Source organism: Falco peregrinus, chromosome W, assembly GCF_023634155.1.
Source record: "Falco peregrinus isolate bFalPer1 chromosome W, bFalPer1.pri, whole genome shotgun sequence".
Classification (NCBI taxonomy): domain Eukaryota; kingdom Metazoa; phylum Chordata; class Aves; order Falconiformes; family Falconidae; genus Falco; species Falco peregrinus.
Window position 1 is genome coordinate 18,731,526 of NC_073743.1, and position 24,525 is coordinate 18,756,050.

A 24,525-nucleotide genomic window follows, 5' to 3' on the forward strand; every position below is an offset into this window, starting at 1 on the left:
AGGGCTGTGGGCATGGAGCAGACAGAAGGAAGGACTTTGGTGGGTCGCAATCCTCAGGGTTGGCAAACTGCTGCCATCAATCAAAATATTCCCCAAAATGGGGGAGGAATGTAAAATCCAGAATTGGTGCTTTAATATCTTGTGGGGATCCTGGGCTGAAGCGGTGGTGTAGCTCAGCTGGCTGTTTCTCACTTCTAGGATAGGAAGCTGTGGGCCAAATTTTCAAAAGGGTCTCAACCTTCTCCCACCCAGCGGGTGCAATTTCCCCCCTGTCCGCACCTGGTAAGAAAGCGCACATGCCAAGGGGGCTTCTTGCATGCAAACCCACCCCGTTCTGCATGCAAGTGGTGCTGCCCACGCGCCCTGCCATGAGAGTGCTGGCTCCATGGCGTTGGGGAGGTTGTCCTCCCCTCGTTCTGCAAGAGGTGTCTCCTCTGTTGGAGCTGATCCCCTGCCCGTAAGGAAATGGGTGCCGCATTTTGGGTTGTGCTAATTAGAAAATGGGAAAAATGCTTGTCTGGGCAGTGATTTCACATGCTGGTCATTCCCGGCTGGGCAGTGACAAGTAGGGATGTTTCATTGCCCAGGTTGGAAGTGAGTCAACTCCTGCTGCGCTAATCTCTGACCGCATCTCCAGTGGATCCAGAAAAATGACATTAATAGGAATGGATTGTTGCGACGGAGGGAAGACACAGTCACTCAATATGAGTGATCAGCAGACTTCGTTTATTGTCTCTTACAGTCACCTTTTATGCCTTCTTATAATTAGCTCATACATATTACAAAAGTTAAGCTCATTATTGGTTAGTTGCCTAAATACCAAGCCCGCCCCTAGTTTCTCTTCTGTAGTTATCTGTTCCCACCTGCAACATTCTTTTCCCACCAAAATCTTCCTGTTACTGTGTAACAAGAACAGCCAAAGACAGTGTATTTTGCTTTACTTCAGATAAGCTGAGAGCGATGTGCATTTTTGTCCAGCCAGCTGGACTATGTCTATGTGACCCTTTTCAGCTAGCCAGTTATCCACAATGGATGTGTGGGAGGAAGAGAAAAGGGAAGAGCTGACAGTCTAAGCATTGCCCCATGGCGCAGTGTGGGGCTGGGCTGGTGGTCAAGCTGGAATGGGGCACAGTGGTTGCCCTTCCTGGCAGTGGTGACCCCACATGATTTAGGGTCTCCAGGAGAAGCCTCCAGCAAAGGAGACCATGGGGCCATCCCCACTGCAAGGAGTATGGAGGAGGTGGTGAGGGGCTGTGTTAGGGCAGCAGAGGACTGGCTGCTCCTTGGGACACTACCACCAGCCACACTGCCACTGGCCCCAGGAGATGTGCCGACCAGCAGCATGTTGGTGGCATCCTCCCCTCACTGGCTGTTTTGGCTGGGCTGGCTTTCCCAAGCTGGAGGATCTGACCGATAGATGAAGCTCTTGTTATTTGCCTTCCTGCAACTACCCAGGCTTGGAAGAGCATTAGAAAGGTCAAGTCCTAACCAAATCATGTCTTTAACCTTGCTGTAGAGAAGACCGCAGGAGGGCAAAGCTGAGCGAGAGGATGGAGAGGAGTCAGACACCGACGAGAAATGCACAATCTGTCTGTCCATGCTTGAAGATGGAGAAGATGTCAGGTAAGATGCTCCCATCTGCTCCTTTGCCTCTTGATGCCATCTGAATTGTGTTTATTGGGATTAAAACTGCCATGAGCCGGTGCGGTTGTCCCTGTTCTTGTCCTGACAAACTCATTTGGGCTTTTTCAGGGTCTGGGACACCAAATGCTATTTAGATGGACATTGGTGTGGGCTGTAGGTATGAAGAGTTCTGCAGCAGCAGGAGGGCCAAGTTTTTATAGTATCTCCTGGGCTTGGATCGCCTGCTTCAAGGCTGTGCCAATGGGCCAGGTGGCAAGTGTCAGAGAAGGATGGATCCCAGGTCTCAGACAGCCATCTGGAGCTCAGGGATGTCAACATTTGAGCTTGACAGATGACCAAAATATGATAAAAGGGAGTGTGGGTGTGAAGTCTAGGGGGGTTTGGCTTGTGGCCAGGACAGAGCTTCTTTATTGTAGAGTAAGTGAGATTACTCTGCCTGCACGGTCACCAAGAACCATCCTGAGCCAACAACTAAGCCCCAGTTATCCCTCACAGATGTCCCCAGGCTCTTGGCTGGGTCAAATCTCTGCTTGTGACAGGGGATGAGGACAAGCAGTTCCAAGGGGCTGACCTACCATGGCTGAAGGAGCTGCAGGTGGGCAGTGCAGCTGCACTACCCGGTCCTGCTCCTTGCCATTTCATTGCTTTAAACCATCAAGAAACACTCTGATCTTCATGCTGTGGATCCTTGTGGTTCACGGTCCCTCCGACTCATGAGGGTGAGCGAAGAGATGACAAAGGTGATGTAGGTGAAAAGTATCCACATTCCCTGGGGCACACCAGACACCCACATGGGAGCAGCAGGGACCCACCTGACTGCTAATGAGCCACAATGACAAAGAATCAAGAGGCTCTGAAGTATAACCTGATACTCCTGAAAGATTAAAAAGAGGCAGCCAGGGTAGTTAATATCTGGAACAACACAATTCAGGAGGGTGTGGGGGTTTTCTAAAAGGCTTTGAGCCAAGAAAGACACCATCTCTGACCTACTACTCTGTGTGAGCTGGTGTAGCTGGGAAAGGCTGTAGGACCTCGGCAGCACTGGTGTCACTGCATCAGTGGTTCCTCATGTCTGAAGCAGCCCTGGCTGCTGCTTTCTGGCTCTTCCTGGTCTCCTGGACCTCTTCCATCCTAACGGGGTGGTACTTCTCTCTCTGCAGGCGGTTGCCCTGTATGCATCTCTTCCACCAAGTGTGTGTGGACCAGTGGCTGGCCACCAGCAAGAAGTGCCCGATCTGCAGGGTGGACATTGAAACACAGCTCGGCTCAGACAGCTGAAAGGACTGGCTGGACACACCATTTTCCTTACCAGGTCATATGGCCATAAACCCTTGCAGCAAAATTTTTGCCTTCTGAGCCATTTGATTGAGAGGAAAAGTCTGCAGGCACGTTAGTGAGGAGGAGGTGGCAGTACAATATCTAGCGGTAGGAGATATTGCACATAACGCAGGATACGGGCCCAATGAAAGGGAGCTGGCATTCCCGGAGCTCAGAGACCCCGTGCTGCAGAAGATTTAGTGTTGAACATGAAGGAACTACTTGTGGTAGTCTGGCCTGTCAATCCTGCATTTCATGAGGATTGTATATATACCTCTCGAATACATAGAAACATGTTAGGGGTCCTTTAGCTATTCCTATGGATGGCAGCTGGAGCATGTTAGCTTAAGAAATGTTGTGTTTGATGCCCTACTCATCTTGTGGTGGACATGTTGCTGTTACCTAATTTTCACCAAATATTTTTTCATAGATTCCTTATTTTGGTGTCTGATTAATAGATTGCAGAGGGGGAAGAAAGAGGTCAACCTTTCCCACCCTTGAGGGGGGAAGAGGCGAAAAAGCAAAATCCTGTTTACAGTCAGAAGGGTTGCGCTCTTTGCCTCAGCTGTGTGTGCTTCCTTTCCTTGCGTTTACAGTGTGTTGCAAATTTAGAGAAGCTTAAAAAAATAATAAAAATTGGGAATGAAATGAATGAAGCAATAGGGAGAAGCTTCATTCCTGCTTATCTGCTGGTGCTGGACACTTTCTGTAGGGGCACAATATTGGAGTAGATGCTATTTCTTTGCTTTCCGTATCTTAATGAAGTAGCTTGGCATATCAAAATCCAAGGAAGGGCTGTATTCATGATTGCCATTGCCCATGATGCTTTCTCATGTGAGCTGTGAGGCTGGTTGGCTTCAGCAGCTGCTGCCAGCCATGGTCTAAAATGATGGTTACTAGAGTCGGCACCTATAGCTGTGCTTTGCAGTATAATAACATCAGAGAGGTGCTGAGCGATATACACTGCTGACTCCTCTCCCATGCAAAAGCATCTCTGATAACAGGACGGGGGAAAACTCAATGCTCACAAGGCACTGCTGAGGCCATGAGCACTTCAGTGTGGGAGGGGAAGGCAGGTTGGAAGGGGTTTTCTCTGCTTTTGGGAGGGGTTGGGTTGTGACCCTGTCCCAAAGCATGTGCACCTGCACCCACATGTGTTTGTATACACGTTTCAAGCTGTATCCACATGGAGAATTCAGTGGCTGTTAAAATGAAACTTAATTGCGTTAATGCTCAGAAAAGAATTAGGAGGTAGTCCCTGAAGGAGCGAGCTGTTGCAATCCAAGCTCTCCTTGAAATAAAGACCTCAGAACATCAACTGCAGGGACTGAGCTCAAAGCCCTCTGGAGAACTGACATTCACAACCAAAAACCTTTTTTTTAAAATATTTTTTTTTTTTTTTGCATGCTAGGGGAGCAGAAGAGAAATGCAGAGGAGCAAGGGGAATTAGGAACATTATATATTGAAAATGCTGATGTGGAGGGAATGATTTCTGGCTCCCCTGAGTATCTGTTTTGCTGGAGCCAAGTGATGCTCTCCAAGTAGAAACAATCATAAATTACCATCTGAGAGACTGCAGGATTCCTGCGAGTGGTAATCGCAAGTCCCAGAGGCACCCCAGAGATTATTTTTTTTTCCCAACTGGAAAGGGCAGAGAAAGAGGGGAGCCCCATGGGGAGGAGAGTACAGGAGCTCCTCTCTTGCTGTGTCCATGTAGGTAGGAGCGAGTGGAGGGGGACACATGGTGGTATGTGAGGAAGATGTAAGAAAGAAATGGTTTATGATGAGGATGGTGAGACACTGGTACAAGTTTCCCAGAGAGGTGCCCGATGCCCCATCCCTGGCAACATTCAAGGTCAGGCTGGATGGGGCTCTGAGCAACCTGATCCAGTTGAAAATCCCCTTGACCTTGGCAGGGGGTTGGACTAGATGGCCTTTGAAGGTCCCTTCCAACCCAAACCGTTCTGTGGTTCTATGATATATTTGCCACCTAGCGCAAGCGATGGCTTCCTGGGGGATGTGGTGGTCCCAGCCCTGATGTCCATGGGTCAAGGAGTGCTCCATCGATACCTATGGGGCTTGCTCCAGCAGTAGCAGATTGAAGCAGCATTAAAAATACTAATATTACTAATCATATGGACAAGCAAAGCAAGGTTTTGCTGGTAAAATACACTGTAAGCCTGTCTGGTCTGTCCAGGCGTGAGCTGGGTGTGAAGCAGGGAGAGGAACAGGGCGACTGGGACCCTGGCTGGGCAGGGAGTGAAAGAGGACTGCTTCCGAACCACGTGTTTTCTTAAAGCCTATGTGAAAGTATTACTATTTGTCTAATGAACAAGCACAGTTTTTAAACAAACAACAAAAAAAAAACCTTTGGTGAGAAAAAGTACCAAACTCCCATGGTCTCATATGAGTGACTGATCCCAAGGTGCGTGTGAATTTACAGTGTCTGGAGATGCATCGGTGTGTCAGGTTCCTTTGTGTTTAAGTAATTTGTATGAGTAGGTTGCGATAATAGGATGAGTTTAAAAACAAATCGAAACAAACAACAAAAAATCTCTAGGAACAAAATATTGATAGTTTACAGGGTTTTGTGAGTTTAAATGCCTTATATTTAACAATCATAATTTATGACTAACTTGTAGATATTGTGGCTTCTTATTTAATTATTTTTATAGTTGTTTTTTGCATTTTTAATTATAATTTATTTATTTAGAAATTAATACGAATTTTTTTATTACTCCTATTACCTCATTTTTTGCATTGTTTCTGGGAATGGAATGCTTTGCATGCATCGGTACTTTAAAAAAATAAATTAAACATGGGATGTGGGGGGTAATGCTTATCTTGTAAAAAAAAAAAAAGAGAAAAAAATCAGGGGCTGTGATTATAAACTGTATTACTGTGGTGCTGTTACCTTGGATACATTCCATAAAAATGCAAACCTTTGATTCTGTATGCTGTGACATAGTGGAAAACTGCAATATAGTGACTGTGTTTAGCACATATATATGAATATTATTTGCACTCATAATCAAACTCTGGTGATCCTTTGACTTGTGTCCTTACGCATTGAAGGTGATTAATGGCGCTCTGCAAAACCAAAATGTTTTGGTCGATTCTTGCTACCGCCCTGTCCCTGATGCTGCTGGTGATGCTATTGCTCTTGCTGCATGCATTACCCTGCAGTAACACCTGGCAGGCCCCCACTACAAGGCTGTGCTTGGGACAATGCATGCATTTAGTGCAGGACTCTGCAAGCTGGTTCAGAAACCAAGGAAGGAAGCCCAGGAGTGGTGGCTCTATTCAGTTTTTGGTTCCTGTTGGTGCTTGGTCTGGCTCTTTTCACCCTCTGTGCATGCACCCCACTGGGCACTGCGGGGAGGATGAAGGAGGTAAATGAGTCTGAACTTGGAGGCAAGAAAACTGAGGGATTCATTGCAATTTTTAAGGGTTGACCCCTGGTCTAGCTGAGCAAGGGGCTGGGATAGACACAGGAGCGATCTGGCATCCCTTTGTAATGCCTGCCATGAGCATTTGCTACAACCCAGCTGTGAAACATGCATGGAGCAGAAGCCCTCAACGCTGATCTTCTTGATCAGTTGGTTTAATCCCCCTTGTTAAGGGGAAAACCTCAACTTGGAGCTTTTTAATCTACTGTAGAGCTGGGACCTGCACCAAAGCCTTCCTGATGCCGAGGAGGAGGTCAGTCCCAAGCTGACGTCCTGCTCCTGCAGTAGTGGCCAAGCATGCCATCCACAGCCATGGCCACACCGCTCTTGCGATGCACTGCCCTTTCCTGAAAGGCTCCTGAATATCAAGCGCTCGAGCCTCACAAGAGGGTTAGAGCACCTTTGATAATATTTAAAGCTTTAAGCCATAACTGCTCTTGGTCAGCGCAGATGCTCAGCCATGTATGGACAGAAATGGGGTTCAACTCCTGTGCTCAGCCAGTAGCCATCCCCACCCAAAAGGCTTTGGGTGCAATTCTCTTTTGGGTTAGAAAGGCACAAAATGACTGTACCTTAATTTTTTTCTCTCTGTCCCTTCAGGGTGCTGCTCTGCTTTGTTGACTTTGCCTTACCCTGGGTTTAAAACCTGTCTGTGCTTTTCCTTGCTGCTCCGTGACACTCCTCCCCTGTAGCCTGGAGCTGTGCAGGGACAGGGGGTTGGTTGTTCCCTGCCCGCAAAGACACTGTAAAAGGGATAAATAAAACAAGGAGTGAGCGAACAAAAATCCTCTCCTTTAATGACCCAGGCTGGTGAAAGGATCACCCACATTTTTGTACTCCTACTGCTGTTCTGTTGTGCTGTGCAACATTTTGCTACATAGACTATTTTATAGAATAAAGCTAGAGAAATATTTATTATTAATATTAAAGCAATAGTGCATTGAAGAAATGAAAAGACATTAGAAATTGTGTAAATGCTTAGATTCACTTTTGGTGGATTTTTTTGTACTTTATTTATAACTAATAAACCAAACTGCATTGCTAACTATAAACCTGTGCCATGCAGAAGTCACCTGGCAGGGAGATAGCTTGGTCCTTATTTACCACTTGTTTCTTGTTTCTTTGGGTCAGAGTAAATTCTTCTTTCACTATTTATGACTTTGGGCTTTGAGGTGCAAAAGAGATGCTGCTGGGGTAGAAAATACTCTGCCCAGCTGGTTTGCAGAGGCTGTTGGTGCTTGAGCTCCGTGGCAGAGGCGAGGTGAGGCTCTCCACACCGGGCACATCACGGTGTGTGATGTCCTGTGGCACTAGTTTTGTGGTTAGGTACCAAAATCACTTTCTGGAACCAGGTTGGAAATTGCCTATTAAAGAGGGATTTCTCCTCTAAACACATCCCACGGAGCCTGTAGGATATCTATAGCAAGTCCTGCAGAGATATTGACAGGTCCTCCATCCTCCTGGTAGAGAAGCATCTCCCTCCCTGGGGGTCTCCTGTTTAATAACTCATGAAAGAGAAACTTATTGGAAGCCAAAAAAATAATAATCCTCCACACTAATACAAATTTGAGGGTATTTTCAATCTTTCTGTTACCTGCTGGAGAATCCAATGGGCTGTACACCCAACTTTGCATCCTGCGCAGCTCGTTTCATAGATCCTCTTGTGCTTTTATTTTTTCCCCACAATGAACAGTGCCAGTGTCTGCTCCTACCCACTCTCGATTCGGCTGTTCCTCCTTATGCATTTCATGGAGAATGGCTGAGACCAGTCCCCAGCTTTGACTATGTGATTAGACTAAATAAACCTTGGAGACAGGCAGCTGCTGATCGTAGAGATTTGGTTCCCGTAGCTGAAGGGAATTGCCAGCTCCTCCAGCATCCAGCAAAGCCTGCATAAGGGATGCACCGTACTGAGGTGATACGAAGCTCCCATTATAGGAAGCTTTTACAAATTCAGAAAACAGGTTAAAAATGACCCCACTGGTCCAGCCAAGAGGAAATCTCAGTTACTTGCTGAGATCTTGCTGATGTCCTTCGGAAGGGTAATGGCGCTGAGAGAGTTGCTTGAGATGGCAATCAGCTTTGCTTCAAAGCCACCGCAGCAAATGCCGCCGTGAAGTGATAGCAGCCCTGCTGAGTACGGCGAGCAGTAACTGGTGGCTGTGCTGGGGAGGGCTCTGGGTTGTGCCCATTAAGGTATAGCAGCACAGGCCAGGATGCAATGGCTTTGTTACGAGCAGCTGCCTGGGGTCGGGAAGCTTAGCCCTTATTTGTGTTTTGCAGTATCTAAATCCTCAGCTGGCTCACAGGTTGCAGCTCAGAGCTGTACAACTCTATCAGTAAATATCTTTTTTTATTATTATTTGTTTTAAATTGAGCTTTTTTCTATTTCAAAACGGACTTCTACACACAACGATGGGACAGGGGAGATTATAAGATGTATACTTCACAGCCTTCAGTTATTCTAACTTCATGCATGTAAGGTTGATGTAGGTATATGATGCTACCAGAAATGTTTCACAACAATTTCATAGAGATTTTCAAATAATTCTCTGCATCCTGCAGCAAGAGACAACCAGCCCCTCTTAGTATCCAAAGCAAAGGACTCCTTGGTTATACTTGTTTTTGCCTGCAGCACCCAAGTGCTTTTGTAAACTCAGCACTTCATGGGGCTTCCAAACCAATGGGGACCACAGAGACGATGCGATAGCCTGGTTTTGCAGACTCCTGCCACCATCCTTGTCCTTCGCTGTTGATTTTCAGCTACATTAATGATTTTTGGATGAAGGCATGTGCATTAGAACCCCACCAATTAAGAAATAGATTTAAAAAAAAAGTAGAGGGTGGTGGTGGGAGCAGGATCTGTGCATCTGCCCAACATACAGCTTTGGGTACTGTGCTCCAGCAGGCAGAGGTTCCCTGAGCCCTGCCAAAGGCACAGTGCTAGGACAGCTCTGGATTTTCTCCTCCCCAGTTCTCCACTTGGCCAGGAACGTGTTGGTTTTAACAGCTTAATGCAAATCCAGCCCTTGGAAAAACTCCGCTCTTGCCTTAATACTTTTGTAGCATTAGTTGTAGCAACAGAATGACTCCCCAGAGCCAGAGTGGAGTTGGGTTTTGCACAAACAAGGGGCATTTTTGAAGTCTTCAAAAGAAAAAAGCAGAGTTTTTTCATGCTTTGCCAAGGTTGCCTTCCTGGGAGGCAGTGAGGTTGCTGACCCTGTATCAGCAAACTCCCCTTCTGCTCTTTTTAGGGCATCATTGCCTGGAGGTCAGCAGAGCTTTCGTGTTGAACATGCCTGCCCAGGGATGGCAGGTGGTTTTGCTGTTAACCCAGGCATCTGCAATCCCACCTCTCACCTACGAAATGATTTGGTGACCCTGAAGATGTTCATTCCTGTTTCAACAGGACCTCAATCCATGGCCGGAGCTACTTGCTACATGTGGTTACTCCCAGATGTAAGCACATCTCATGTTCAGGATAAGGCTTTCTCTTCTCTCCTTCCTTGCCCCATGCAGGGAGGGTGCATGGATCAGGAGCTGCTGCAGAGCAGCGCAGGTCCCATGTGCATCTCAGTGAATTTTCTCAGGGGCTGGCAGGGGTTAAACTGCTGTGATGCAGCTGGCATTGCCCCACCAAGTGGGTGCTGACTGAAGCCAACTGGAAACGCTGGGACTACAGCATTTTAGTGGGAAAACCCTCCTATTTTACTGCAGCATGTTTGTCTAAACATGGGACAAATCTATTGACAGGGAGGATTTTTTTCATAGCCCTGGTTGACGGGTGGGAGGGAAAGCAGGCAGATGAAAGGCCCTGACCCTTTTTTTGTTTCAAAACACCCACTGGGGAACTGCTGCTTTGCAACAACACTGCACAAGCGCAGCAAAAGCAAACGCTCCAGACTCTGCTCGTGGGACCCCCTGGCTGTCCAGGGAGCCTGAGCCCCATCCCAGCAGGGTCCCAGGGTTGCAACATGCCTGCTGACCCCAGCACCTACCTTCAGCCCTCCTGAGGTCTGTTCTGCTCCTCCTGTGGGCTCTGTCCTTGCTTAGAGCTTGGCAGCACCAGTCTGCAGGGAGGAGGGAGAATACAGCCAGTAAAGGCTGCTATTATTATTCCCATCGGTGAGTAGTTGATCACTGATGAGGTTGATTACTGAGCTCATTTAAGCAACTTGCTCTGCCCCAAACCCATCAGTTACCATAAAGGTTTCTAAAATTAATTAGTCTGAGCTATTATTTGTGAGCTGGCACAGCCAGCCTTGAATAAGCTCAAGTCTCTTTGGCGATGCCTGCTGCAGAAAATTAAGATGCAGTGCTTCCCTGGCAGAGCTTGGGTGGGATACAGCAGCTTTCAAATATCCAGGTGCAACTGATGCCCCTAACTCCTGCCTCAGCATCACTAGCCTTTGCTGGGGCCTTCTCTGCCCGTGGCCAGGCAGGGATTCAGCAGTGGGACAGCCTGCCCTGTGGCCAGGCACATCCAGGTCATGTCCCAGGAGAAGCATCATCCCCAACCCGAAGGGACTGATGGGGTGAGTGGGCTCAGTGGATTTAACCTACTCTTGACCCATTTGATCCCCATTTCCACCAACTGCTTGTTTGAAACCAGCTGCTGGGAGGGTGAATGAGCTCTTCTTGTGGCTACTCAGACACCCCTCCTTTCTTCTCTGGAGGATGTGTCCTGCTGCTTTGCTCCTTGGGGGGCTCCCGAAGTAATGATTTATAAACAGCTTTTCTTGTTGGTACTGGTAGACCTGTGAGTAGCTGGGAAGAGCTCGTCTACAGGAGCACTGGCCCAAATTGCAGCTGGGAAATCCCTTCTCCACCACAGAAAAACTCGAAACAGCTATCCTTATTAAAAGAAAAAAAATAAAATTAATGACAGCTCCTCTGAAACAGAGTTGGTATTTAGGCCTTATAGGGTAAGATTATCCTGAGACAGCTTTGAATATAGTTAGCACAGCTTCCTTGCAGTGGAATTGATTATCTGGTAGGTCTTTTGTTCCAGCTGCTGTAACTGTAGAACTCAGCTCTGGGCAGACTTGGACAAATTCAGCCCAAGAGCTGGGAAAGCCCATGGATGGAAAACACCACCCAGATTCCACCCCCTGAGACCTGACTGGGTAAGTACCGGGTCCTTCCCCACCTGCTTTCAATGCAGTGTCTTCTGGAGGTATGCATGTGTGTGTGTGGATATGCACTCTTGCCAAAAGTGGGAAAACCTGGGCTCTCCAAGCTCAATTTTCTTAAATATATTGGCTCAATTCTCTTATCCTTTTGACTCATCTAAAAGGGGAGCTCATCAGTTGTGGAGGCCAGTGGGCTTTCCCAGCCCTGGCAGGGCAAAGCACTGAAAGCAGAAGGTGGCATCTGAGCTGGTAAAGGTTAGTTTATGGCTCTGCGTGTTGTGGCTTTTAATCATAAAGAAGTGAGAAATGTATTTATTTCATTCACAATTTTATATGCGCTCTAAAAAATTGCAGTATTACTTTTACAAAACCTTAACCCAGGAAACACATCTTGTTACTAAAAATCTTTCAATATAAAGGCAGCATTTTAAAAAGCAAAATGCAATATAAAACAGTATAATGAGAAAAATGCTCATGCAGACTGGATCAAAACCCTCCTGCAGCCCTGCCTTCCTCAGTACCTAGGAAAAAGCTCCCTCCAGATTAACCCATCACCCCGGTTTTCATCCAGCCACTTCCCGCAGGGAAATATGGTCGTCACGCCAGTTGCCGTGTTGGTGATCTCCACTCGCTCCACCAGCCAGCCTGGCCCCAGACCGCTGTTGTCATGCTCGATCTGGACTTTTTTTAGTTCCCCCCTGTCCAGCGTTTCCAGGTAAAACCTGCTGGTTTTTCTCTGCTCAAAGAGGTTCCTGAATTTATGCTTCAGCACTCGCTTTCCTGAGTCCCCATTCACCCTGAAGATGGTGATGGACACTTTGGCATCAGTCCCTGCACCCTTTTCAAAGCCTGTGACTATGATGGTCTCATATTTGACTGGTACCAAGCTCCGGGCTTTGCTGGCAAAGCTCTCAATGACCTTGGCACACTCAAAGACTTTGTAGTCCCGTCTCTTGTAATGCAGAGGGATTTTCACATTGCACCTGAAAAAGTATCTGGGGAAGGAAAATTAGCAGAATGTTAGTGGTATGGATGGTCACTTTCCTGCATAATTGTTATGCACCAGGCATGCTTCTAAATTGCCCAACATTAATGCTGTTTCAGCACTTTTCCATAGATGTGCTAACACTAGAGCTTCTCTCTAGAAAGACAGCCGCGATGATTGAACATTGCAACCACAACTGGAAAACCCAACATTTCTCTAGACAGCCACAGACACTCTGCAGGTAGGAGTGTTGGTGTGGGGCGCTTGTCACCTCTTTTGCCTATACAATGACAAGTCCATTTACAGCCCCACCAAGGAAGGACGATCAGACAGCCCAGTGCTGCGAGTGTAACTGCTCTGAGAGCAGGGAGATCAGCAATTGCCCTCACTGACGGTATGGTTAAAGTTGTGCTAGGAACTAGGAAAAATGGCATGGGAAAGATGGGAGGATGTTGCAGAATGGATGAAAGAGAACGGCCACGGTTCCATAGAAGGACTGTGTGATACAGCTTTTGACATAAGTCTGGAGTGAACCAAGCTAGGCCGCAGTGGGAAATTACCAGGCTTGCTAAAAATGGAAAATTACCAGGATTGCTAAAAAGGGAAGAGAGATAAGGTCATGCTGACCTTGTGCCTAATGTTGTAAATAACTTTGAGGAATTCGTGTAGACAAGAGAGGAAAAAAAAAATATATGTAGCTAGCTATCCACAGAAACCGCAAGTAGGAGGACGTATGAAAGTGTAACCCTTTAGAGCTTAGCCAATCAGCAGATGATTTGTAGGCATAATTAACTGGAACTGTATATAAGACATAATTGCGCCATAATAAATCGAAGCTTGCTTTATCACTCATATTGAGTCGGCTGCTTGCTTTCCCTCGCTCGTCGCAGGAGGAGGAGGTTTAAACCCCCTTCCCCGTCTTTCCTCATCTAGATCACCCACCCTATCCTTAGCAGGCAAAAAAAAGAGAAAAAAAAAATAATCGAGCACAGAAATTATAGGTACCAGATGCCGAAAGCCCTTGGTTCTGCAGTGCTGCCTCTGGTGATGTGCAGGGACCACATAGCACATCCATAAATTACCATGTACCTGGCAGCTGGCCAGAGGCTGGAGCGCTCCGCTTTTAATGATGTATTTCATTTCCAATGATGCAGATAATTTCCAAATGAGTTGTTTTTTTTCCCTCCCTCCCCTGCCTTCAACCAACTGCAGCAGGTCCTCCTGGAAGGAGCGTAGCTGGATTGCAGTGCGTGTGTGTAAAATAAACACCTGGAGGAAGGGTTACTGCGATACCAGCAGTAGTGCACTTCTTAAGCACTTCCAACACTTTTTTGACATTTTCTGCAGCTAAAGTAAAGCACTCCTTTCTCTGGAAAGAAGCTTTGTAAATGAGAAATTCTGGTGGGAGCAAAATTTTAGGCTCAGGGTCAGAAAAAACGCATGATAGTGGGGTGGAGGAGTTGCCTGATGATGCAGTTTTATCTCCTGGGCTACGTAATATCTCATGTTCCAGAGTTATAATGGAGCATGCCAATCTTAATGGGGGGGTAGGGGGAGAAGAAAAAATACCTTTCTAGCCCTGGGATTTGCAAGTAAAAGCTTCTGAATACAGCCCTTTCACATACTAAGTTCTACTACTAAAAGGCAAAAATCCCAGTATAATTCAAAACTATTGCTGTGGCAATCCCGTAACTCCGTTAATTTGGTCTTTGGCTTAACTGGGTGGATTTTGGTGGATGCTTGGGATCGGGAATACTTGAAGCAAGAGCTTGCTCTTACAGTGCAAACTGCTCCAGTTGATGGTTTGTAGAGCAAACACCGCTGTGAAGTGCTGCATCTGCAGAGCTGAAGCCCTGCTTCAGTGCAATGACAGGCTGCAGCCTTTACCAGCATCTCTTGGCTGCCCTCTTTAATTTAAAACTTAAAAAAACCTGGGGTTTTTCAAGAAGATCTTTGGCCCCTTCAAAACATGCTGTTCAAGCAGTTTCAGCCTGCTCCCAATTAGTTTAGTGCATGGATTTGATTGCACAGCTGGACTTTAAGGGTTCCAGGTTTTTCCCCACCAGGAGAAAAGAACATGTTTTGGTACGTAATTGACTGAGTTTTCATTCAGCAAATATTATTGTGGCTCTTCTACTGGCTGATTAATTTGCTAGGAGAGACTCTCAGCTTCTAAAAAAAACCCCAAACCACTTCAAGGATTTCTTATTAAGCACTCAGTTGTCTCAGCTGGAACAAACTCCTTATATTTAAATTCTTTAGCAGCAATGGAAATATAATGGAGAAGAAAAATTCACAATTAACATTGCAGATATTTTCTCTGAAGAGCAGGTTTTTTCCGCAAATGGATGATCTTCTCTGGTTCCTGCATAGTCCCTATCTGCTCCCTGTCATGAATGTCACCCCTTCCAAAGACGGGACTTCAGACCAAAGCATGTAGGACCTAAAGTGTTCAGGGCTCTTCAGACGTGTTCATTTTTTCAGCCATGGCAGATTTCAGTCATATTTAAATCAGAGTAGCTGAGTTGCATGACTGCAACCTTTCCAGTGTTCTTTTTGGATCATACCAGAAGGATCTCTCATCCAAGCTGCTCTGGAGGTTCAGGTTTTGTGTTACTCAACTTGTTTCTGGGAGTTCTTTTTACAAGACTTGCCTAAAGGCCAGTCTGTGCAGAGCATCCTACAAACCCCTTAAATTTCAGTCAAAGTATTTTCCACAAGCTGAGACATTAATTTGTCATAGCTGGGAGATTCACCCAGGCCAACTCGTTTCTAAACTTATCTGCACAGGAAAATGCCCTCTCTAACAACTCAGAAATTGCCCAGGCAAGTCATGCGGGGATGTTCTGTACCCAACACACCAAAGAACTTGTTCTTAGCTTTCAGAAAGTGATTAAGATTTGGTAAGACTTTCCCCTATTGCTTAAGTCTGAAATGCTTCAGGAGGATGCAGGCAGAGCTGCTCAGCTTCCCTGTGCCCTCCTGGAGCAGCTCCTTGCAGATCAGAAGGCACTTACTTGTTACAAAGCTCCATCTCAATTATGACAATCTCTTGGATGTGCCAGAAGACATCAGCTTTTGCAGATGACTTCTTCTCATCTTTTGGGCAGTGTCCAATGCAGATGGCTGCGATAGCACTGACATTCTTTGAAGAAAACTGAAATGTGTCTGTTGCTCCCCTAGAGGAAACGGAGCAGCTTCAGTTAGTATCTTGATGGCTGGCAGTGACTTGTTCTTATGGACATTAAGTAATTTGCACACAGCTATGGAAGACAGAAGATAATCCTTCATTTAAAGTAATTTTATTTGACCTACAATCATTCAACACAAAGTATAATTTCCATATTTAAATGTTGTATTTTCTCTGATTTGGGTCGACACTTTAAATTGTTGCCACTAGGGTTTTCCAGGATAGACTTGAGCCATTCCACATACAAAATCAATTTGCCTCATTATGGATAAAGCTAAAGAATGACTAATTCCCCCTCTGGCACTTATTAATTCATTTTTTACAGATACTGTATCTGTTACACATCTACCCACCATAGCTCTTTTAAATTTGCTAGTTCAGCCACCCTTCCTGAAGCTCATCTTGAAAAAAAGTTTAAAGAAACAATAGGTCAAACCCTTGGCTGGCTCCCTGTCATGTCTCCTGCATATCTGTTATCTCCTCCAACTGATCCTTATTCCCATCTGCCTACAAGGATGGACTGTGACTAATGCTTTGGACAGTAGTGGCTTTAACTCCAACCAGCAACTTAAGGTCATGAGGAAGCTCCTCCTGATCTCCCATGTTTCACGTGAAACCTCAGCCATTCAGACTAGAGTCCACAGCTGTAATTTCACCTTCCTTTACAGAGCTGCAAGAAAAACCTTTCCTCCCTGCAGAACAACAGAACATCAGCAGTGTCCGTGACTTTGAAAAGGTTCCCATCTCCTAAGGGCATGCTGTGTCCTTAAACAAAGTAGAAAACCCATCCCACACCTGGAGCACTTTGGTCCCACATGGGAGAAGGAATCTGCACCACATTACATAGATGCGCCTCCAGCTTGTCTGTACATGAGGCTAATCGTCGGATTTCCTCATGCAACAGTGATCTTTCAGCCTTCCCCCCCCCCCAGATTCATCTGAAAAGTCAAATCTGAGCAGCTCTGACAACATTTAGCCTCCAACTATTTTTACTTTCTCTCTGATTCCCACTGCCAGTGAGATGCTGTAAAGGGAACTAAAACCACCTCCAGCTTCCTTCCGCTCCTCCTAGCTCAAAAATACACAGCCCCCCCGGAGGCTCACCAGAAGCTCATTTGTATGTATTAATACAAAAGGACATACACACATATCATCTACATTTCCTTTCACCAAATGCCTTTTTCTCATAATTTTTAAACCTGCTCTGTGTCTGCCCATCAGAACCTAATTTTACATCTTCCTTTGACCCCAAGTGGGAAACCGTTAGGCTTTCTGGAAGAGGGATGGAAACAGCATGGTGCAAACACAGCTCTGTAAACCACCCTGGAGAAGAGGTGGAAGACACACAGCTGGTGGGGAGTTCCTCTGGCCCACCAACCTGTCCCACTACTTTTCAAATCTTTTCTTGGTGGAGTTTTCCATCAGGAATTCTTTTGAGTGGCCCAGCTTTCCTTCTAAGATGATTCAGATGTTTTCTTTTGTTTCTGCATCCTCTCTGTCACTTGTTACTGTGACAATCTCATAGACTTTAAAGCATGATTAACACACACGTTAAACAGAAAAGGAAGAGCAGATGGCCAGAAAGATCTCTTCATTTGACTGTCACTTTGCTTGAAAACTCTCTTCCTAATATATATCACAGCACACGAGAAAGCATTTGCAAAATACGGATGGATCCACATCAAAATCTGTGGGACTTTTGACTTCTACGTGCTTTGGATGTCATGCATGGGTAGAGTACACAAAAAATATGAGTACTGCTCAATCAGCTAGCAAGAGTAGATGGAGCTGCTCTTGAACAAGCTGTGCCCAGCTCCCTGCTGTGCTAAGCACTCCCTTTTTAACACAGCCCAAATCCTACAGTTTTTGTGCCACCGTTCCTAACAGGGACAGTGAGGGTATCCACGTACCCAAGAGGACATCTTCAGGTGCTGTGGTGTCATGTGAGTACCCAAAATGGCAACCACAAGGCTGATGTTTTGCAGCGGCAGAGTGAAATCACACTGAAGTGATGTGATTATCAACTCTCCAGGAGTCTCCTGCAGAAGAGCACTGCAGTGCAGGAGTTCTTGAGATGCGCTTTGCATATCATCAGTGTGGTTAAATAACTTTTGCTCACTCACCATGTTAGACACCAGTGTAATTACCTTGGACGCAGTGGAATTACCCAGAGCAGACCCAGGGCTATGGGGTGTTAAGCTCAGCCATCATGTTCATCTGGGATACTTGAGCTAGTCGCCCAGAACATGTTGAGGAGGAAGCTGGAGCAATGTTACTTACAAAGCTTTAAGGATTGAACTTATTTTCCACCTCAAAGACTCAAGCCCATTATTTCTAATGGGCCTATAACCATGTGTCCTTATGGCTTACTGCTGAATTGAACCGCTGCAGATGAACCCCTCTTAGGTTTCAACCCAGAATGGGACCTTTTTCTTCCTCATAAATCCTGATTTGCTTTGTTCTTATCACAACATTGCACTTTTGAACTAAAGAGTACCTTTAAATCATCCAACCCTTACAGGCTGCAAATACAAATGCCTATTGCATGGGAACCCTTAGTGGAGCAGCTTGCAGGAGATGTGGTCCTCTGAGGTCCCTCAGCAAATGCCACAAGTAGCTCTAAGTAAATCTAAACTTACTGGTCTGTTCCTTCAGTTCCAGGATGTCACAAGCCAGTTCCCTTATGAGCTGCCCATTGTCGTCATCTTTAGCTAGCCAGCGATCACACTGGAAGCGAAATGTCTTGTCCATGGCAGAGTCCGTCACTTCAATATATTCCAAGTGCCAATCTGGTGCAATTCCTAGTAAAACAACAAAATAAAAAAAATGTGGCTATTTTCATAGAGCTTGGGTAAGGAGGCGAGTTACCTCACCTTGGTAGCACCCTGCTGGTGCTAGAAATGATTGGTATTTGCTTCAGATAATGTCACCAGTGAACATGATGTTGTTCTGATACCAAAAGCAATGTTGACTTGCTCAGACCATAATCTGATCCCCCTTCTAGAGTCAGGCCATGCTTTTGATGGAATCGCTGGCTTTTGATCATATAGAAGGGTGTTGGAGCATAGTCCTGAAAAAGCTAGATTTCAAGCTCTCTGGGCAAGGCACTATTGCTTGTCCTTGCCCAGCACTTTGCACAAGATGGGGCTTCTGCATTACAAGTAGCAGCAGCAGCGAGCAGGGACAGCTGGATGTCCCCTGCCAACATACCACACAGGAACCATCCCAGGAAGAAGCACTGCTGTGGCTTGAGGACAACAAACCCTTACAAAGCCCCAGGGAAATCAGGGCCCTGCAGAACAGTTTGCCAGAACCAGAAGCATGAAATCTCCTGGGAATCAGAGTGTTTGGGGGCAAAAGTTAATGGAGCAGCTTCTGTCACAGAAGCTGCTGCTGATTCTTCCTTCCATTTTAAAGGAAACACGAAGCCTTAAAGCCAAAAGAAAGCTATGAGTTCATGTCGCACCTAAACCCCACCCCTCCCCTACATACATCTGTAGCTATTAAAAAACACATAGTAGCGTATGTATGGGTCATGGCGGTCCCTTCACATTTTGGGGCTGCTAGCTAGCCACAAACTGTAGGGTTTAATGTCTTTCTCTATGGTCTGTTTTACCCCAAACCCCTTTGTAGAGGAATGAAGGCAGTGGGTTGATTAGGATTGATAACATGCAGCTGTGGCCTTGCCTCAGAGGCAGTGGGTTGATTGACATGGATGATATGCAGGTGTAGCTTGTTCCTGCTAAGTGGTTAAATAGCCCTGAGGGGGGAGGAGGGGGAAATGTTGGGTTGGGGGTGGTGTGGCCTGGCCTCTAGAAGAAGGCGGTACAGTACAGGCTGTAGAGTCTGATCAATGGTAAAGCCTTGTTGCAGCCTACTAGTTTGTTTGTGCTGCAACAGTTAGTGCCCTATGTGAGGCTGGCTGAGTTGGACTCAGACTACAACAACTGGTGCCTAATGTAGCTGAGACAAGTGGGAGAGCATGTGACCCATAACAGACACTGTGAGAGGTGAGCAGTTGCAACTAATTGATGTGGGTGTATTGCAATACTTGTTGTCCATCTTAACTCAAATTGCAACTTTTGGTACCCAATGTAGATGGGGACTAATTGATATGGGTACAGAAGAAGAAAAATCCACTTTAACAATGCTTATAGATATATTTGAAAACAGAAGTGTAAGTATAACAAGAAGGCAATAAGAACTTTGCCAGGATGGTGCAAAGTAAATGATGTACTAGTTATACTGAAAAATGTCTCCAGTGTTCAGACATGGCAAAACGTGGGAAAATTTCTTCTTGAGGCTGCCTCGAGGGGTGATAAAACTGCAACAGCATTGCTAGCAACGTGGAGATTAGTCTTAGACCTACTAGAACAATTAAATGTGGACAGTGAGACAAATTCTGTATTTGCAATGCTTATGGATATATTTGAAAAAAGAGGTGTAAAATATGATAAAACAGCAATAAGAATTCTGCTAGTGTAGTGTAAAAAGTATGATTTGCCAGTTACAGTGAAAAAGGTTTTCAACATTCAGACATGGCAAAGTGTTGGAAAGGTATTTTTTGAGGCTGCCTCAAGGGGAGACAAAATTGCCACAGCTTTGTTAACAGCATGGAGATTGATCATAGATTTGCTAGAACAATCAGATGTGGACAGAGAAACAAACCCTATATTAATAATGGTAATAGAAATACTTGACAATAGAGGCATAAAGTATGATGAGACGGCAATAAGAACTCTGCTAGGGTGGTGTAAAAGGAATAATTTGCCCGTTAGGGTAAAAAATGTCTCCAGCATTCAGATATGGCAAAGTGCTGGATTGTTACTTTTGGGGGCTGCCACGAGAGGGGACAAAATTGCTACAGCATCATTGACAACATGGTGGTTAGTCTTAGAATTACTAGAACAATTGGAAGCAGACAGGGAGACAAAGGCTGCAGTTGAAATAGACACATTCCTGGTTGCAGAGATGATGCCCGATGAGGTACCTTTGGTGCCATCGGATTCTCTGCCATCACCTGATTCACGCAGTCAAGGCTGGCAGGAGGAGCAGAGCGGCGCTGGGTCAAGTGGACAGAGTTGGTCCCTTCTGGGACGGCAGGGAGATCTGGTCATTGTCCCGTTGCCTGTCTGTGATCCTGAGCCATTTGTGATAGGTTTATTGGAGGAGACCTTGGGTCATGTTCAAATACCAGTCCAAATTACAGAGTCAGGACCAGATCCTGCCAAATTCTGGAAAAAGATGTGGGAGCAAGCACTCACGGAGGGGAATATCGATGCTACAACCGCCATGGGAGGCAAGGTGTTAGCCTGCCCAGTGCTTCAAAAGGACGATAATGCTCTCCCTCAGTGGGAACCTTTCAACTGGGGAGTAATAAAAGTTAAGATCAACCTGTATACAGTATGGAATAGGCTCACCCTATGTTCAATCATTGTTACATAGTATTTTCACAGCAGAGCTTACTGCTCATGACTGCTGTTCAATTGTGCAAATTATATTGAGCCCTATGCAAATCTTAATGTTTGAGTCAAATTGGAGGCACTTAGAAAATGAGCAATCACTGATGAATTTAGAATACCCCCAGGATGACCCACGTTTTGGGGCAGGGATTCCACAATTGATGGGGGAGGCTCCAGTTAACTCTCCTCAGTTACAAGCTCGCTTACATCCTTTAGTCCTGCAGCAGGGAAAAGAGTTAGCTCTCTAAGCTTTATTGCAAGTCCCAGATCATGGCACTCCACAACAGTCATGGACCACAATAAAACAAGGTACAAATGAGGGGTATGTGTCATTCCTGAATAGGTTGAGAGACGCCTTGGATAAGCAAATACAGAATGGGGCAGCTAAGGAAGCATTGTTACTTCAATTAGCGAAGGACAATGTGAATGAGGATTGTAGGAAGGTGATTGCAGGCATGGCAAATTGTAATTCCACTTTAATAAATTAACGGATGTATGTGGGAAGGTAGGAACCACTGCCTTCCAAATGGAGTGTCTGGCAAAGACCTTTGCTGATGCAGTCAGGGTCATCTGCTGTTGTTACATGTGTGGGCAAGAAGGTCACCTAAAGAAGGACTGTCCAAAGAGATCGAGGCCGGGAAGGGCTGATGGCTCTGGTTTGGTATGCTGTCAATGTAACAAACCAGGGCATTTTGCAAAATACTGTAGATCTAAATGTAACACTCAAGGACAGTTACTTGTGGGTGGCAATAGAAAGCAGGGAAATGGGGAGGAACGTGGGGGGGAACCGCGTGATGATACAAATGAATCCTCCACAACAATTCCAGGCTTATGCAGCCAACTTGCGGCCTCAACTTCAGGCAGCGCTGGATTGGATGTTACCACAGCAGCCGAGGAGGAAGAAGCAGAGAGAAGAGAGAGAACACATGCCCTGGATGAGGTGAGGAGAAGGCAGCAGCAGGACTGTATGAAGAGTATGCTGGTATGAGCTGGTAAAAGACCTTGTTGCAGCTGGCTAGTTTAGAGAGTGCTGCGACACCCCTTCACATCTGGATTTGAAGGTCAGAAAGTAAATTACAGTTTGCTCCTTTGACCCTGCCAGCTAGCACATGCAAAGGAATTATCCATGCTATCCTGATTTTGCCAAGCAACCAGGGCGAATTCACTAGTGCTGTGGCTGGACATGAACACAGGACAGACTGAAGTGATGGATGCTCCAGCTGGGACCACCAAATCTCCTAACTTTTGCCTTGGGGCCTTCTGAGGAGTCATAGCTCCCTTTTATTTTTCTACTTTTTTTTTAAATGGAAAAGCAACTTGAAAATGAAGAAAAGGGTGTTTGGGAACATTTTCCTGATTTTCTTTTTTTTGTTGTTGTTGAAATAGAAAAAGCCCTTGTTGAGCTTGGAATACAGGAGGTTCTGATAGTTCTACTTAAAAGTCCTGTTATTAGTCAGACAAAGAAAGGTTATATTCATGATAAGAGATCTCTGCTGACGTATTAGTTACATCCCAGAGACATTAAACAACTCTTGCTCTTCCAGGAGCTCACTACAATGTGCTTATGTTATTAGTCTGCAAATATTAACCTTCTTTAGCCCTGAAAAGAAAATTATGGCACCTTTTTGAGTTATGTCAGCAAGTCACCCTGCTCCTGTGGACTGTGATCCCTCCACACCATGCGTTTAGCAGTTCTCTACCAGCCTCACAGCCATTTCTGTCTTGTACTTTGGCTTCCTGAACCTTCATCAAGCTAGGGAAATATCCCCTACAAAGCACAGATCTCAACCAAAGACACAGCTTGCCCCTTATATTTCAGGGGCACAGAACTGCAAAATCATTGTGGCTGGAAGGGACCTCTGGAGAACATCTAGTTCAACTCCCTGCTTAGAGCAAGCTCACCTAGAGCAAGTCGCTTAGGGCTCTGTCTGGTCAGGGTTTGAGCATTTCCAAGGATGAAGATTCTACAACCTCTCTGGGCAACCTGTGCCAGTGTTTGATTACCCATGCAGAGAAAAAAGCTTTTTTCTTATGTTTAAATGGGATTTCCTCTACTTTAGTTTGTGCCCATTGCCTCTTGTCCTGTCACTGGGCACTGGTGAGGACAGTCTGTCTCAATCTTATTTACTTTCTCCCATCAGATACTTGAACACATTATGGGGCAACCCCAAGCACAAATAGCTGGCTGGAGAATGGATTGAGAGCGGCCTCGAGGAGATGGACTTGGGGGTGTTGGTGGATGGGAAGCTCAACATGACCCAGCAGTGTGTGCTCACAGCCCAGAAAGCCAACTGGGTATCCTGGGCTGTGTTGCCAGCAGGGAGGGAAGGGATTCTCTTGATCTGCTCTGGTGAGGAGACACACACACACACACACACACACCTGCAGTGCTGCATCCAACTCTGGGACCCCCAACAAAAGAAGGACTAGGACCTGCTGAAGTGAGTCCAGAGGAGGCCACAAATATGATGAGAGGCTGGAGCACCTCTGCTGTGAGAGGCTGAGAGAGCTGGGGTTGTTCAGCCTGGAGAAGAGAAGGCTCCAGGGAGAGCTTACAGCAGCCTTTCAACACTTAAAGGGGGCTTAAAAGAAAGATGGGGACAGTTTTTAGCAGGCCCTGTAGCAATAGGACAAGGGGGAATGGTTTTAAACTGAAAGAGGGGAGATCTGGGCTAGATAGAAGGAAGAAATATTTTTTTATGAGGATGGTGAGACACTGGTACAGGTGGCCCAAGGGGTGCCTGATGCACCATCCCTGGTAACATCCAAGGCCAGGTTGGACGGGGCTCTGAGCAACCTGATCCAGTTGAAGATGTCCCTGCTCATGGCAGGGGGTTGGACTAGATGGCCTTTGAAGGCCCCTTCTGACCCAAACCATTCTGTGATTCTATGACAAAATCCCCCTGAGCCTTGTTGTCTTCAAGTTGGAACAATCCCAGCTGTCTCAGCTTCTTATCATATAAAAGATGCTCCAATTCCTTAATCACCTTTGTAGCCCTTCACTGGGCTCTCCAGTACATCCTTGTCCCTCTTGAACTGGGAGGACAGCACCATGTGCCAATAACAAGACCTGTGCAATACTGCAGGTGCAGCACACAGGCAGGGGAGTTGGACGCACCACCCAAACATGCAAGACCTCCTCCAAGCTCCAGCATCAGGACAAAGGTACTAAGCAGGGGTTTGGGGTCTGATGGCATGCAGTACCCTCAAAGGTCCTCACCAGTTTACTGCCTCTTGGGCATATCTTAAGTTCCCCAGGGTTTCCACCATGCTCTAACTGGAGTAACTTGCTCTTGGGGCTCTTTGGAAATTTATTCTAAATATGTTGTCAGTGTCAGCTGTTAAT

At 46.0% G+C, this 24,525-nt stretch overlaps 2 protein-coding genes across 3 annotated transcripts in view; one reads left to right on the plus strand and one right to left on the minus strand.

The window, feature by feature from the left end:
* Window positions 1-7,462, plus strand: part of ARK2C (arkadia (RNF111) C-terminal like ring finger ubiquitin ligase 2C) — a 51,082-nt gene extending 43,620 nt beyond the window's left edge. For both annotated transcript variants that reach the window (XM_055792613.1, XM_055792615.1), the window contains 2 exons: window positions 1,517-1,623; window positions 2,805-7,462. In XM_055792613.1, coding sequence (XP_055648588.1) covers window positions 1,517-1,623; window positions 2,805-2,922 — 225 coding nt within the window. In that variant the 3' untranslated portion in view covers window positions 2,923-7,462. The remainder of the gene's footprint in view (window positions 1-1,516; window positions 1,624-2,804) is intronic.
* Window positions 7,463-11,824: 4,362 nt separating this feature from the next.
* The window catches only part of LOXHD1 (lipoxygenase homology PLAT domains 1), a 148,076-nt gene continuing 135,375 nt past the window's right edge, over window positions 11,825-24,525 (minus strand). The window contains 4 exon segments of the mRNA XM_055792714.1: window positions 11,825-12,537; window positions 15,545-15,706; window positions 17,108-17,243; window positions 18,357-18,518. Of these exon segments, the coding sequence (XP_055648689.1) occupies window positions 12,057-12,537; window positions 15,545-15,706; window positions 17,108-17,243; window positions 18,357-18,518 (941 nt within the window). The 3' untranslated portion in view covers window positions 11,825-12,056.